Below are 14,539 nucleotides of genomic sequence, written 5' to 3' on the forward strand. Positions count from 1 at the left end.
ACTCCAAAATGTAACAATCCTGAAAATTCATCATTAAGGCTTGATCATTTACCTGAACATTGGTCAGGCAAATGAAATCTTTCTGTACTTTCATGTCCCAAGGAACATGAACCCAAGCTTTCAAAGTCCATTTGTTCAGAGACACAGACAAGACAGGGAAATTTTACCTTCCAGTAAGTGTCTGACAGGTCTGTTTTGCACAGACTGTTGTCAAGACAGCACCTCCATAGAAAATGCTTAGATCCTTTATAATGTCTGTTCCCTCTTCAAAAAGGACTCTCATCCCAGCATTGCTTATTGGAAGAGCATTTTCCCGTCTTGGTGCTTGTCGAAATGCAGCGACATATTCCCCCTGAGCAAGATCAGACAGAAGTGCAGACATGTAAGTAGCTGAAAGTAGAACCTGATATTGCACTATGTGAAGCAAGAGAACAAAAAAATGAAGAGCACAACTTCCTGAGCATTCAAGACCATGCACTTTCGTCTCTTGACCTTTCAGTAGCTTTACCATCTTTGATTTTCTAGCTGCTCATACCCAATCCTCCATCACCTATACAGTTTAGATGACCTAGATTTTTCATAGTAGATAACTGGAAGGCAGGGATCTTGTAGAGTTGTATTTATAAGAAGACCACAAGTTTAGAGGCTTCAAGGTATAGCCATACTTCACTATTCAGATAACATAATCCAGAATTCTCTTGCAATATGGGATCTTGCAAGATCCCATATCCACTCTTGCAAACCCAGTATCAGTTAAAGATTATTATTCAGTTCAAAAACATTTATGGAACCACCACATACATCCAGTCTTATCCCATTTTAAAGAAAAATCCTCAGGAGATGTCAATGCTTTACCTATTTGATGCCAGCCATATCGCAAGTGAGGAGCCTGATTTGGTGAGCACAATGGCAACTTTGTCCAAGACCCCTTTCTGTAGGGGATCTAGACAGCTGCTATTGCCCCCATCATTTTAGGGCAAACTTTTGTTTGAATATTACTCTTTATATAGCATCACCAGATACCTGCTGAATTGTGCTTTTTGGCTGAAAATGGGAGATATGGCACTGAATGTAAGGAATTCAGAAAGTGAGCAGTAACAGTGCTAGTTTAAACAGATGGATTATGCCCCCTCCTGCTCTTTATTTCATAGTCTAACTCTGCATAAAGCAAATCTAAACAAACTAATAACTTACTTTCCTAGAATAAGGAATATGGATAGAGACTAAGACCTCTTCTGGTGCAATGGCATTGTTACCAACTCCATCTGCAAAAATATCACTCATAGGAATCTGTCTCTTTTGTCCTAAAAAAATAAAAAAATTTAAAAAATCCCAAATCCAGAAAGTTCCATACAATTGTGCAATCAACACATCAACAGTATTTTAATTGGCAATAAATACCTGCTACCTTCCTGAACAAATAACCACTACAGAGCTTACATAAAAATTAACAGTGATATGCTATATAAATTCAAATGGTTGCTCCATCTTCCATAACATCATAATACCAGATTCATAAAAAATTACCCAGAGGTCAATCCCCATTCTGTAATCTTCCCTTCAGATACTGCCATAATGATCCCACCCTCACTCCTGTCAATCTATTCCAAATCTCTGCAGCTGCTGTCATAACTACCTTTCATTCTAAAACATAAAAAATGAGGAAGTAAACTAAGTGATAAACAACTGCTGTAAAAGGAAAAATTATTAGGAGGGTGGGGCTTTTGTTGTTTAGTTTTTAGGTTCATTTCTTCTTTTCTTTGTTTGCTTTTCTCCTGAGATTATGAACATTTCCAGGAGTCCAGAAAGAAATAAATGCTATTGCTTCTTCCTTTTTGTTTTTGATATTTTATTCTAAAAGTGACCATACTTGTTATTCTAAAGTTAAATTTTAAAGTTAAATTTTTCAGAAGGGAAGATGACAAAATTCTGCAAGAAACCTAAATCTCTAAGAGCCCTTTGAACACTTAAAACCTCATTTATGCTACAGAGACAGGCTATCTTCTCCTACCTCTTGAAGCAAGATTGAGCACACAATTGCTGGCTGCCAGAACAGGATTCAAGTCTGATGTCGATTTTCTACTTATGATGTTTCCACCAAATGACTTGAAAAAATAAAGCAGTTTATGTTACCTTTCTCTATGATCGTCACATCTTTATGTTAAGTGACAATATGACATGCTAACTATATGTACATTTATACATATTGAAAGCTACAAAAAGAGGTATTGATAGAAAATTCATGGCAAAATCAAAATTAAAAATGCAAATTCTACATGTGGTGAGGACCAATTTCACATCTGTTACAATTTTTTCAAACTATAATTGCAAATAATTCCCAACATACAGCAACATTTCTTATCTGTTCTCCGCCCAGAGTTCTCAATTGCTGCAAGACTGCACAGAAAACCCTTGTCTTCTCTTCAGGGAACTCGGCAATTGCATTTGTCAAGATGTCTTTCACTAGAGAGAGGCTGCAGGCAGCTCCCAGAGTTAATCCTGTAACCAAAAGATTATGAAAGTGTAATGTATGCATTGCTTTATTGCCTGGGTTTGAAAGTGTGTTCAGACTGTAGAGTTAGGACACCTCACATGGGCTAAGGCAGATAAAAGGAGATGGGCCTTTGCATTTTAAAGGAACTGGAACCTTTCATTTCAGGAGACTGAGGGTAAAATCCCCAGAAATTATGAAATTGAACTAATACCTCAGCTCTTCTGCCTTCTCTGAAGAAGGGAAATCCCTTCTCTGCTTCCAGCTGCACATTCCAACTGCTTCCCTTGCACCATGCTTTGACTGAGTAAACATTTAGGAGACACTTCACACAAAGATGAGTCAGCTTCAAAATACTTTTAACAGAGTCTTCCTATTTTTAAGTACGATTTTCATCCTAATTTGATCTTGCTTTGCATATATACATTTTAGTTATTCCTCTAAGGTGTGGGTAGGTAGCATTGGCAGCAAAGACTCAAATAGCCCTAGCAATGAAAATAGTATTCTTTTTCCCACTAGAAAGACAACTCATATGCATTTACTTAAGTTTTATTGTAAGATTATACTTCGAATTTTTTTAAATGGTACACAGTTCCCTTCTATTAAAAATAATTATTTACATAATATATGAATGTTTTCAATGAATACTGGAATTCAATTTAATGTATAAATGAAAATATAAATAAATTTAATGAATTCTACTCAAGCAAAGCAATATTAAATTTTGTGTATCTAAAAGAAAAACTTAATCAAAACATGTTTTGCGTTTATATCTGATTAAAGAGAGGAAATGCTATTTCTGGCTGATAAGTTAAACTTCATATTTCTTGTTTTAGAACTAGTAAGTCTCAGCTTTGAATACCTAGGTTTTATTTACACACTTTAAAGAAGCAGTTAGCGTTCTCCCAGCTTCTCCTAACTACTTTTCAGCTAAGAAAAACTAGTCTTTGAATAAAATTGAATGACTGATCTGAAATAAAATAGATATAGTAAATGCAATGACAGAACTATCAAACACAGTTCACCACTTAAAAAAAGTGGCTTTGGGCATAGAGCAAGTAATTTCATCAAATATGACTTTCATTGAAATTTTAAGGCTATAAGCTTGTATAGGGTAATTTTTATTCAATTATTTTAGACTATTATAGTAAGTTGAAACCTATTTCTAGTTGTGTTTCTAATCCACCAGAATTTATTTAAAATCCAAAACCTAGTCTAACTAAAAAAAACTTCCATGCTTATTATAAGCATGTAAGTTGAGGTACAAACTTTTTAACCTATTCTAATCAATGCTGTTATGATTGAGAACAAGATTAGTTAATGCATATCAGCTATGCCAGTTTAATCACAGCCTTTTTTCTAACATAACCAAGCATGCCACATGCTAACTCTCCCTGTGGTTCTGTATGGGTCTCTCTCTGCTACTCAGCAGAGCCTGCATGACTGAGCTCCAGAACCAGTACTACCAGAATAATCACCCTTGCACTAAAGCCCAAAAAAATACTGCTGGTCAGTTCTGCACTGCGTCATGAAGACAAAGTCATCCTGCACTGTGATGTTGGCAACAGCCCCCTAGACCTGGGAAAGAGCCAAGCATGCTTAGGAATGAGTTGCACAGCACTTCACACGGTCAGCACTCTGGAATGGTGCAGCATTCCTTACTGCAAAGAAATCTCCTACTTAGGAAAAAAGTAAAGTCTACTGACCATCATTTGTGTATTTCAACACATTCAGATCTGGGATCCTTGCAGGAGCAATAAGAACTGGATGGAACACACCTCTGAATTTCATGTCAGGTCCTACAAGATAGGAATAGACTTAGGCAAAAGGCTTTTCCAAAACGACAACTCCCACATAGTGGGATGATGAAGATGCAAAAAGGACAAATGTAACCCCACTCCTCTCATGCACACCGGAACTAAAGCAAAAACAACAACAGGAGCCATTCTGATCACAAACATACCCACACCAGTGTTCCCAACCACAAGAGGTGCTTTAGGGTGGGCGGCTTTCAGATCCAGCAGTTCATCCAAGCTTACAGGAGAAATCCACGTTACTCGCTCCCCATGAAAAACCAGAGTTCTTTTTGGCTGATTTTCTGCCATTCTCTGATGGAGGAACATGGCAGATTTAAATATTTATAGACATACAGACAGAAGTGTGGTCTAATAGATACACTAGACTGAAAGTCCAAAATGTTCTTAAACAACAGCAATTCTACATAATCCTTTAAAATTGGACAAAAAGGAGACAGAAATGTTATGCTGGCTCTCTGCAAAGTGATGAAAGTTGAGACTGTGTAGGTGAAATGTCTTCAAGTAATTCCAATGGACTGATAAACAAGATTGATAATAAACAGTCCCCTAGCAAAATATGCAGGACTAGATCCTGCAATTGCTAAAACTGTTAGAAAAGTGATAAAAAATATGTACGGAGGTATTTGTCCACTTAGCTTGCTTGGAGAGCATCCATGACACTGACAGCAGCATCTCCTTCTAGATTTTGCATGCACTTAGGTGTCTGGCTGTTCTAGCACTGTTCACTGATCACTTGGAAATAGCTTGTGAACCAGTGCTGGTACAAATGCACAGCCAAGAACTCATGTTCTAGTCATCAAACTTTCTCCAGAAAGCTAGTCAGCTAACTATAGAGAACCTGGCTTTGAATTTCTACACTGACAATAGAGTAAAACAAGCAGCTTTCAGTTTTTCTAGGGCAAATACTGCTGTAAATAATGAAGGATTATTATAACACTTTCCATTCCAGCAGTTTATATCTTTGGCATGCTTTAATCACGAGGGTTAAACACACTCTGATCTGGGTGGCTATCTGAGAACACACTAACAAAACTATTTAGCCACAAAATTGTTTTCCAGTATTAAAAATTGTTTGCCATTCAGTTTACTGCAAAGTATTTGTAACTTCAGCTGCTGGACTGAAAACCCAGTTTAGGTTGTTTCTTTATCTTCTCACCTAACACTTAACTCTGCAACTTCATTTTCCCAATATGACTTTTTTGGTATGTGAATATACAGTAAGCTTACTGGGAAAAAAACCAAAAAGGAGTATAATAACATGAAAATGTTTTGACATTTCTTCTGATGAATTACTGCTAAGCAGAACTTAAGAATTAATTCTGAACAGAGCATCAGAATAGTCTATAAGCAGCAAAAGGTACCATTAGTTCTGGAGGGAATATAAGCTCCTGGGTGGGATCTAAGGGCTGGAATTCATCTGTTGAAAACAGGCTGGTGGAGACCTTAAAAAGAAGACAAGCAAAGACCAAGAATTTTCTCTCATCATTACTTTTATACAGCAACAATAAAAACAAAAGCAAAACCAAACCAGGAGACTGCCACTGAAGTCAGTAAAAATCAGTCATTTCATTATCATTTGATTTGTTGTTAAATCAACATGCACCATTTGGAAGTGCTGAGGTGAAAGAAGTGTTCATAACATTTTCTCAAATTTTACTGCTAACACAAATGTCAGTGCAGAAGCAAGCAACTGAAGGACTAAATACAGGCTTCCTGTAGTTCTACTATAACAAAGTAGTTTCATGCCAACCTAAAGTACTCAAAACCGAAAGAAGTAGATCAGATACTACTGAAAGAAAATTGAGAACAAGGTGAAATATTTGTATGGATAAGAGGTTTCACATAAAATCACAATCATAGCTCTAATTTTTAAGAGTGTATCAATTCTTTAGACTCAAGTCAGCAGTTTTCCTAAAAGACCACTACTTAGAGCATCACTGATCATTGATTTAAGCAAATTTTACATATGCCCTAATGTCTTGCACAAAATAATTCTCACTGTATTGGCAGAGCTCAGACTATTAATATTACTGAATCTGAAGAGCTGTACAAGTCTCAGCTCTGGAGAGCCAAACTACCTTATATAAACAATCTGACACATCACTGCCTCCTCGTACAAATATACCTATAGAATCCTCAATTTTTCAAAATATTTCTAAATTTCTTGTGAGGAATAATAATTTATTTATTAAATACTCTATGCAATATTCTTTCTCTAAGTTTTATATTGAAGTAGGGTCAGTAATATATTTAAAACTTTACCTTCTCTTTATTGTCAAACAAGTCATCTTCCTGATCCAAGCAACATTTTCCATTTGCTTTCCTTTGACAACAAATAGATTCCTAAAATAGGAATATCCCATTAGTGAAATACTACCCAGAATGGTAATGAGTTAAAGCTCATAAGAGTGACTCTGTATTTCAATAAAGATTAAGTTTAATAACAAGTCAAATTAGAAGGATTAAGTGTTAAAGGAGTGATATTAAAAAAATAATTTTAAATCATCAGATGTTGAAGTCCTTACTACAAAAGAATTCCTACTATGTAGAATTCAGTTGACATTGTGAGAGCAGATGTAGATAGTCTGTATTGTTCCCCTTACCAACAGTTCACTCCCATTTCTCCTCTGTAAGTTTCTGACACATTGCATGATAAATTTACTAAGAACATGGAATGAAATTCTGCTTTTATTCATGCCAGTACTATCCCACAGTAAAACACGTGGAGTTACTTCAGATTACTCTTCATAATCCAGGCTAGACACTGTGTTAATTTGTGTTAATCAATTTTTGTAACAGGTTAGGCCATTTACTTAGAATGACATTTTTAAACAGAGGGAAGATTTTAATGAAAATCTTGATGGCTTGTCTATGCATATACATTGATGACACCAATCTAGCAATCTTATTGCTGCTACTTCTTACCTTACAGAAAGTTTTACAGGCATCTAGGATTGGCCTGTATCCAGTACAGCGGCACAAGTTCCCTGAAGGAAGGAAATCAAGTCAGAAAAAGCTTTGCTCCAAAACCCGTGGCTTTAGAATGTCATCTCTTTATGTGAGTCTTGTGTTTTTGAAGCTCAAGAAGTGTTAGCTCTCAGAAAGACAAAATAGAACAGTGTCACAAGACTTAGGACCTCACAGCTCCTGACAAAAAATGCTGTTGTTTCAAGGGGAGTGTGAAATAGTTAAGATCTGCACTAGAGTGAATGCTGGCTACAGCTCAGTACGCAGGAGAATAAGAGATTGTACAGTATTCTTCACACACGCAAAATGTTGTTCTCCTTCCCCCTAACTTTTTTCTAGAGATGAAGGATGTTCACATTACACCTCTAAGTTCACCACACAGCAACAGGAAATGTTTTGGCTCCACTGTGACTCTAGAGCACAACAGATGACAGAGGGCTATCTTACCTACAATAAATGCTTACACTTTCCCTTACTGAAGGTAGTCTATACCTTTCTATCTTATTTGTTTTAATCCTACTGCAAAGGGCCTGTCCTGCAAGGCTTCTGACATTGTCAGTGCCAGATATAAAAGGACTCTGGAGATGCTCAGATGCAGCTGCTTCTCCAATATAACATCATTTTTACACATCTGATTTTAAGCACTTCAAAAGACACATATGGGAATGTTTTGAACACCTGAAGCAATCCACAGCTCCATGTTTCATTTTCCAGGGGAAAAGAATTACAGGGAATACAAGGCCTGCATCCAGAGCAACTCTTCTAGGAAGCACAGTTTGTAAGAGTACATCATCCACACATGCAGGCATGTATACTCACATAGACAAAGCATCTGCAGAAATGCTTCAGGAACACACCTGCAAACTAAAAAGTGGCATATTTACCAGCCAGAGCTGCAATCATCTGCTCCGAAGTTGGTTCTGGGTGGTTTCTTAGCAAAGTGTATATGGACATCACCATTCCAGGTGTGCAGAAACCACACTGGGAGCCATGGCACTTGGCAAGTCTTTCCTGAAATGAAATACCACAAACAACACTCCTTCCAGCACTCATCTCGCAATGAATGCTCTCTTAAATGGGAGATGCCATTACAAAATGTTGCCTTCGTAATAAATCAGACCTTTTAATTAAAACACTTTAAGTAATATCAAATGAGAGTAATTATTTTGGGTGTGATGTTCAGGCACATCTTACTAAAGAAGCTAATTAACCCTCAGTGGACTTCTGTCTTTTTGGCATTTATACTAAAACATGAGCCAAAGGGACATTGTCCAAGATGTGTCATTAGCCCAAAGACAGCAAAGCCTGACCCACTCGAACAATCATTACATACCAACTGATCACACTGTCAATATTAAAGTAAGATCCATCATGAGCCATGTCATCAGCCTTGATCAATCAATCACCAGAAACCATTGTTGTCCTCTGTTGTCATTTAGCGGGGAAAACAACCATCTTATGAAATTCCTATGCCCTGTCACTAAAGCCATCCAAACAAAAAATGAATCAGTACAGTGATACTGTATTCTCACCTGAACTGGATGAATCCTGGTTTTTGTACTTCCAACACCTTCCACTGTAGTCACTGCTGCACCGTACAAGGAACAAATGGGAAGCAAACATGCATTGGCTGAATAGTGTCTTTGGAACATAAAGGAGAATAAAGAACATGAATATCATTTTAGTAAGTCTGAGTATTATTTTTTAGGCAATCAAAACATAGTTCATACCTACAAAGCAGCCACTATTAACATTTGGAATGAGAAGGGATCACTTTCTAGCTATGTCTCTTGTCCTCTGGGTAAAAATGTACCTAATAAAAATTCCATGGAATTTATATCTTCCTTAATATCTCAGTCTTTTCTAATTGCCCTCTTGTCTCTCTTGCCCACAAGCAATCTGTCAACTGTGTTTTGGAGGAGGAAGATAGGGAAGGGAAGATTGGTGTAGGCATTGGAAGGAAGTAAAGAATTACTGCGGCAAATTTATAATTAAAATTCTGATCCAAAGCAAATTCTGATGTAAAATAAATGTCACACTAAATAGGAACAACACACCAAAATGAAAATTCTTCAAAGCATTTAATAACTTTAATAAAATTATTCGGTTTTTTAACACAATTGAAATGTTTCTTTTCAGGAGTCTGCTTTAAGTTTAGCTCTTCCATTAACTTTAAACATTTTCATTTGTGTTGCATTCCAACGTAATGTAACTGTACAAAAGGACAACTGGAATGCTTTTTTCCCCATTTAAACACTTCAATGCACAATGACATGTAACCATTTAAGAATTTGATTAGAGTTTCCTCAACTTAAGAGCAATTTATTCCAATTTTTAGCTTAACGAAACTTTGGTTTTGAGTTTCAAAGTCTTCCTTTTTGTGGGTGGGGTGTAATGGGTGGAGTTGAGTTTTAAAAGTTTGGTAAGACTCACACTTCTGCCTGCCCTACCTTCCCACCAATCATATGCCAGTATGCTGCTTTTGGCTGGGATAGTTAACTTTCTTCACAGCAGCCAGTGCGAGGCTGTGTTGTGCTGCTAACACGGGGATGTTTAGTTACTGCAGAGCAGGGCTTACACAGAGTCAAGGTCTTTTCTGCCTCTAACCCCACCCCACCAATGAGGAGGCTGAGGGACACAAGAAACTGGAAGGGGACACAGCTGGGACAGCTGTCCCAAAATGACCAAAGCCATATTCCATGTCATATGGCATCATGTGCAGCATACAGAGCTGTGGGAAGAAGAAGAAAGGATGGGAGTTTTACAGTAATTGTGTCTGTCTTCCCAAGTAACCATTATAGATGATGGTGTCCTGCTGTCCTGACGGTGGCTGGACATCTGCTTCATGATGGGAAGTAGTGAGTAAATTGCCTACTTTGCTTTGTTTGCACCAACAGCTTTTGCTTTACCTATTAAACTGTCTTTTCTCAACCCGTGAGTTTTCTCTTTTACCCTTCTCATTCTCCCCCCATCCCATTGCGGGGAATGAGTGAGCAGCTACATGGTCCTCAATTACTAGCTGGACTTAAACCACCATACAAAGCTGCAGGTAGGAGCCACATTCCAGTGGTCAAGACAAAGCATCTTAAATTAACACCTCCTACAACCTCTTGCAGGGGCTGCCAGTATTTATAAGTAAATCAAGCATTGGAGTATGATAGTTCACCAAATTTACAATATAGCTGAATTAGCTGCAATTTTTACAGCATTCTCTTTTTGGATTAAATTGCCCATTCCTCTAGATTATTTTACTATTAAGTACAAGTTCAACAAGTCTGCTTTTAAAGTTTCATATCTGGACATGGTAACTACTAGAATAAAATTTTTTGCAGTTTTTAAAATATTCTGTTGAGGATACCGTATCTTCTTTGAAGCTGGCTCATAAGTTGATATCATCACTGTGCAGGCACCACAGCCACCTCCTCCACAGCCATACTTAGTTCCTGTAAGACAGACTGAAAATGTTGTCATTAGGGAAAATAATTATCTGGTTCCATTTTGGCCTTCCACTCAAAGGCTTGAGACCATCTTTTTTCCTAAACCCCTAATGAACACAGAATCAGTTTGGTATCAGCATATGTATTGGACTCCTTTCTATACTGGAACAAAATTCTCAATTAAAGCAAGATGGAAGCTAAGGAATTACATGACCAAAATCCTCTTCTTAAGAAAACAGAAAATTTGATTATGGTTTATTTTGGAAGAATAGTAAGTTGGGACAGATAAGGGCAGTGAAAAATAGTTCTCCAAGTGAAAATATGAAAGGAAGAAATGTCTAAAGGGAAAACCAGCTTTATATCTGAAATTCCAGTGGAACATTAAAATCAATTTCCCAGTTTCTCCTAGAAGACCCATTTATAGTCAGGATATTTGCCTTGCATCTCATCTGAGAGATCACACTTCTGAGAAAAGTACTCATTTCTGTGAATCTGGAACAGTGGCCAACCTAAAACTGTGAATCAACAAACAGCTAATTTAATGTTCCAAAGCCACCAAAAGTAAGATGCCTTTTTGCCCCTCAAAATTCCATCAGTCTCAGGTTCTCATCACAAGATCTCCCCTTTACCAGGAGAGAGACTGTTACAAAGCTTTGGGATTTCTATTCTGTCTAAGGTTTATATACACTGACCACTAGGTTTTTAGACTTCTTTACCAGGTGGAAGCAGGGAGAATGCAGACACATATTTATTGTGCCTGATGGTGTAACTCTGTGTGTTTAAAAAGCCAGGCTAAAAATACAGCAGCTCAGCTGAAGAATATTTGGATTAAGAAAGAGACATCATCTAGTGTCAATGATTTATCTTAAAGGAATCACAACTTACTTTAATCTGGTAATTAAACCTTGAATTAAAATTTATTAGGATTTTGCTTGAATAAGGCTTTCACATGAGTGACTTTAGGGAACAGACAAGAAAAGGATACGCCTCTTTCGCAGATAAGACAAGAGCATTTGTTCAGGATCAGCATTTTTCTCTATTATCTACAGCAAAAAAGTAAAAAAAAACAAGGTTTAAAAAGAAAGGTTTAATTAAGAAACCAAGGCCTTTCAAAATTCAGGGTACAGACTACATTCACAAAGCCAGAAGAGAATCTTTCTCTGGTTCCCTTTTATAGAACTACACTAATTGCCAAACACTGCAGAAGAGTTAGATTCGTTCTGGAAATTCCTTTTCAGACAGATACATTTCCAGAAAAGAAGTGTTAGGGCACCTTGCAAGAACTAAAAATAACTGCTGCTCAGTGAAACGTTATACTGAGGGAACTGACCTTCGGCCACACTAGAAATAAAAATGCAGAACTTTAAAGACAGCATAAAGAACTAACTAATGATTTGCAGATTTTAAAGACTCCCTGGCATTCTGACATACTAGAAGAAACCGTAGAGGAAACCTGTAAGGCTATTAGCAGCAGCAATTTCTTTTCTAGTTTTATTAACTTCCACTCGCCATTAGAAACTGACAACAGAGAGCAACAGAAAGACCCACACTCTTAATCGAGTACAGTATTTCTTATTCGGTAACTTAAAATCAGGTGGTTCCGTACAGTTACTTTGGATCAACAACCAGCCCTTGCAATATCATCTTAGTCAATAATCCAAATTTGGGTACTGGAGTCTTTGCTTTCAATTGTGCCTCTGAAAACCTGACACCGTCAAAGATGAGAAGCCAGACATACGAATGAAAAACGCGGTTTCCTTATCAGCCAAGTCTGATACCCAGCTGAAAGTCAACTTCATTTTTGACACGGTTTTTCTCCTAAACACAGCAGAGCTAGCCAAAATGGGATGCAACTATCCAGCCTCCTTCTGGAGGTTTGTGTGAGGATTCGATTACACTCGCATGAATAAGTCTGCGAGTGCCCTTTGGGGCTCCTTTAGCCACAGCAGCCCCTTTTTCTCCGAGCTTTACTTACCTTCCTCCCATTCACATAGAAAACGAGCTCCTCATCCGCCGCGGTCCCTTGCAGAGCCATGGCTCGCAGTCCCGGCCCCGGGAGCAGCAGGGAAAGCCGTGCAGCAGGAGGCGCTTTGTTGTGAGGGGCGGGGCCGCGGGGCGGGCGGCGAGAGCGCGGCCGCTCCGAGGGGTCCCCGCGCCCCGCCGGCACCCCCGACCCAGAGGGGAACACGGGTGTTGTTTTCAGGCCTGAGCTGACTGCAAACATTTATTTACTTACCCTTTAAGGTGTTATTTAAGTGTTCGAAAGCTAAGCCATACCTTACACTTTGTCAAAGGACACAGGTGTTCCTGCAGAGCAAAACGGCAATATAAACACTGTGGACTGTTACCAGGTTTTTATAATAAGGTCACCAAGAGTAATTTTAAATTGAGATAAAATCCAGTAATGTAGTGATCATGAGGCCAATGGGATTTTTGGTTATACTTGCATTCACAAAATAATCAGCAGTAAGGTCCAGGTATCATAACCATTTTTAAGGGCTACTTGTGCAGGCAAGAGTTTATATTTAAAAAAATACCCGTTCTGTATAATCAAAATATATGGAATTCATTTCCTACAAAATTTCAATTTGATTGAGTAAACATGAGAAAAAGCAACTTTAAAGCTATGAAAAGAAGTTCAAATTACCTTATCCTCAGCAAAATTATCCTAATTCTTGGTGATGGCTACAAATTGATTTTAATGTCAAAAATCATGAGCCGCTTTTACATCATTTTCCTGGAAAGAGCTTCTAATATATCAAATGACCTGGTAAAACAAGCACATATAGTAAAGGCTCAAAGACAATGCAACATTCTTTATGCTGCTTTTATGTGTTCATTTTGTGTAACAAAAGAAACCTAGGAAATAACAAAGGGAGTTTTCTCTGTTTTCTATTATTGAACATCAATTTGAGCAACAAGAGTGAGAATGGAGAAAACAAGGAAAGAAGGGCAGTAGCAATAATATGATTTCAGAGTTATTTAAAATAACTTCTGTGTATCTTCAAGCCACCTTTTTATCCTTTCTTACTTTGAAAGATATCTATACTAAAGGAATGGAAGAAATAAAGGCATAAAGCCCTAGGCCTTTTACTTTTATTGAAAATTATATGCTTGTATTTGGGACACCCTAGCAGTCTAGCTGCTAACATCTGAGCCTGTGTAGAGCAGAAGGACCTTCACTGAAAAAATAATTAAGCCCATCCAAAAAGAGATCATTTGTTTTCTGGGGAGATAAAACACATGCCTCTGTTTCTAGCTTTCCAACCACAGGCAGTAGAGAGAAACAACCATTTAAAAAACCACAGTGTTTTTCTGCTGCAGTGCCAGTACTGGGAACACAAGTTCTAACAGGTGTTTCTTGAGGGTTTCTAATGACACAGCTGGTGATGTTGATAAATAGTAGAAGCTAGCAAGAACACTTCAATTGAAAATAAATTAATTATAAACTAAAAACCAAGAAAAATGCTTAATAATTTCTATGTGTACTTCTTTTTAAAAAATAACATTGAAGGAGGATAGAATCTATCTTCTCAACCATTTCTGCACCTCTTCATAATAGTCTTGCTGATGGGGTGACATACACAGCATGTTTCAGAAAGAAAAAAAACTGACTGCTGAAACTTCCCAGATGTTAACAGCTCTGTTTTGCAATGCAGATCACATTGCCTGGGTGATAAGTTTTTTTACTGGAAGAATTTTCATACTGATTGAATACTCTATTTGTACTGCAAGGCTCCATATGAAAATACCTTGCTCTACTTACTGCTGTATATTTACAATCTTTACATGATCTTTGCCACTGGTACCACAGCTAGACAACTCTG

General features: G+C 37.6%; 1 protein-coding gene across 2 annotated transcripts in view; it reads right to left on the reverse strand.

Annotated features, from left to right (window-relative positions):
* The window catches only part of AOX1 (aldehyde oxidase 1), a 38,812-nt gene extending 26,050 nt beyond the window's left edge, over positions 1 to 12,762 (reverse strand). For both annotated transcript variants that reach the window (XM_088058948.1, XM_088058949.1), the window contains exons 1-14: positions 12,688 to 12,762; positions 11,698 to 11,755; positions 10,634 to 10,730; positions 8,808 to 8,916; positions 8,160 to 8,286; positions 7,234 to 7,295; positions 6,571 to 6,651; positions 5,670 to 5,750; positions 4,455 to 4,599; positions 4,198 to 4,290; positions 2,348 to 2,499; positions 2,012 to 2,105; positions 1,195 to 1,304; positions 168 to 352 (exon numbers count right to left, since the gene is read on the reverse strand). In XM_088058948.1, coding sequence (XP_087915074.1) covers positions 168 to 352; positions 1,195 to 1,304; positions 2,012 to 2,105; positions 2,348 to 2,499; positions 4,198 to 4,290; positions 4,455 to 4,599; positions 5,670 to 5,750; positions 6,571 to 6,651; positions 7,234 to 7,295; positions 8,160 to 8,286; positions 8,808 to 8,916; positions 10,634 to 10,730; positions 11,698 to 11,755; positions 12,688 to 12,747 — 1,454 coding nt within the window. In that variant the 5' untranslated portion in view covers positions 12,748 to 12,762. The remainder of the gene's footprint in view (positions 1 to 167; positions 353 to 1,194; positions 1,305 to 2,011; positions 2,106 to 2,347; positions 2,500 to 4,197; positions 4,291 to 4,454; positions 4,600 to 5,669; positions 5,751 to 6,570; positions 6,652 to 7,233; positions 7,296 to 8,159; positions 8,287 to 8,807; positions 8,917 to 10,633; positions 10,731 to 11,697; positions 11,756 to 12,687) is intronic.
* Positions 12,763 to 14,539: the final 1,777 nt, after the last annotated feature.

The sequence above is a fragment of the Pseudopodoces humilis genome, chromosome 8 (genome assembly GCF_049639895.1).
Source record: "Pseudopodoces humilis isolate 2021_Gansu_Grassland_sample_001 chromosome 8, ASM4963989v1, whole genome shotgun sequence".
NCBI classification, from domain to species: domain Eukaryota; kingdom Metazoa; phylum Chordata; class Aves; order Passeriformes; family Paridae; genus Pseudopodoces; species Pseudopodoces humilis.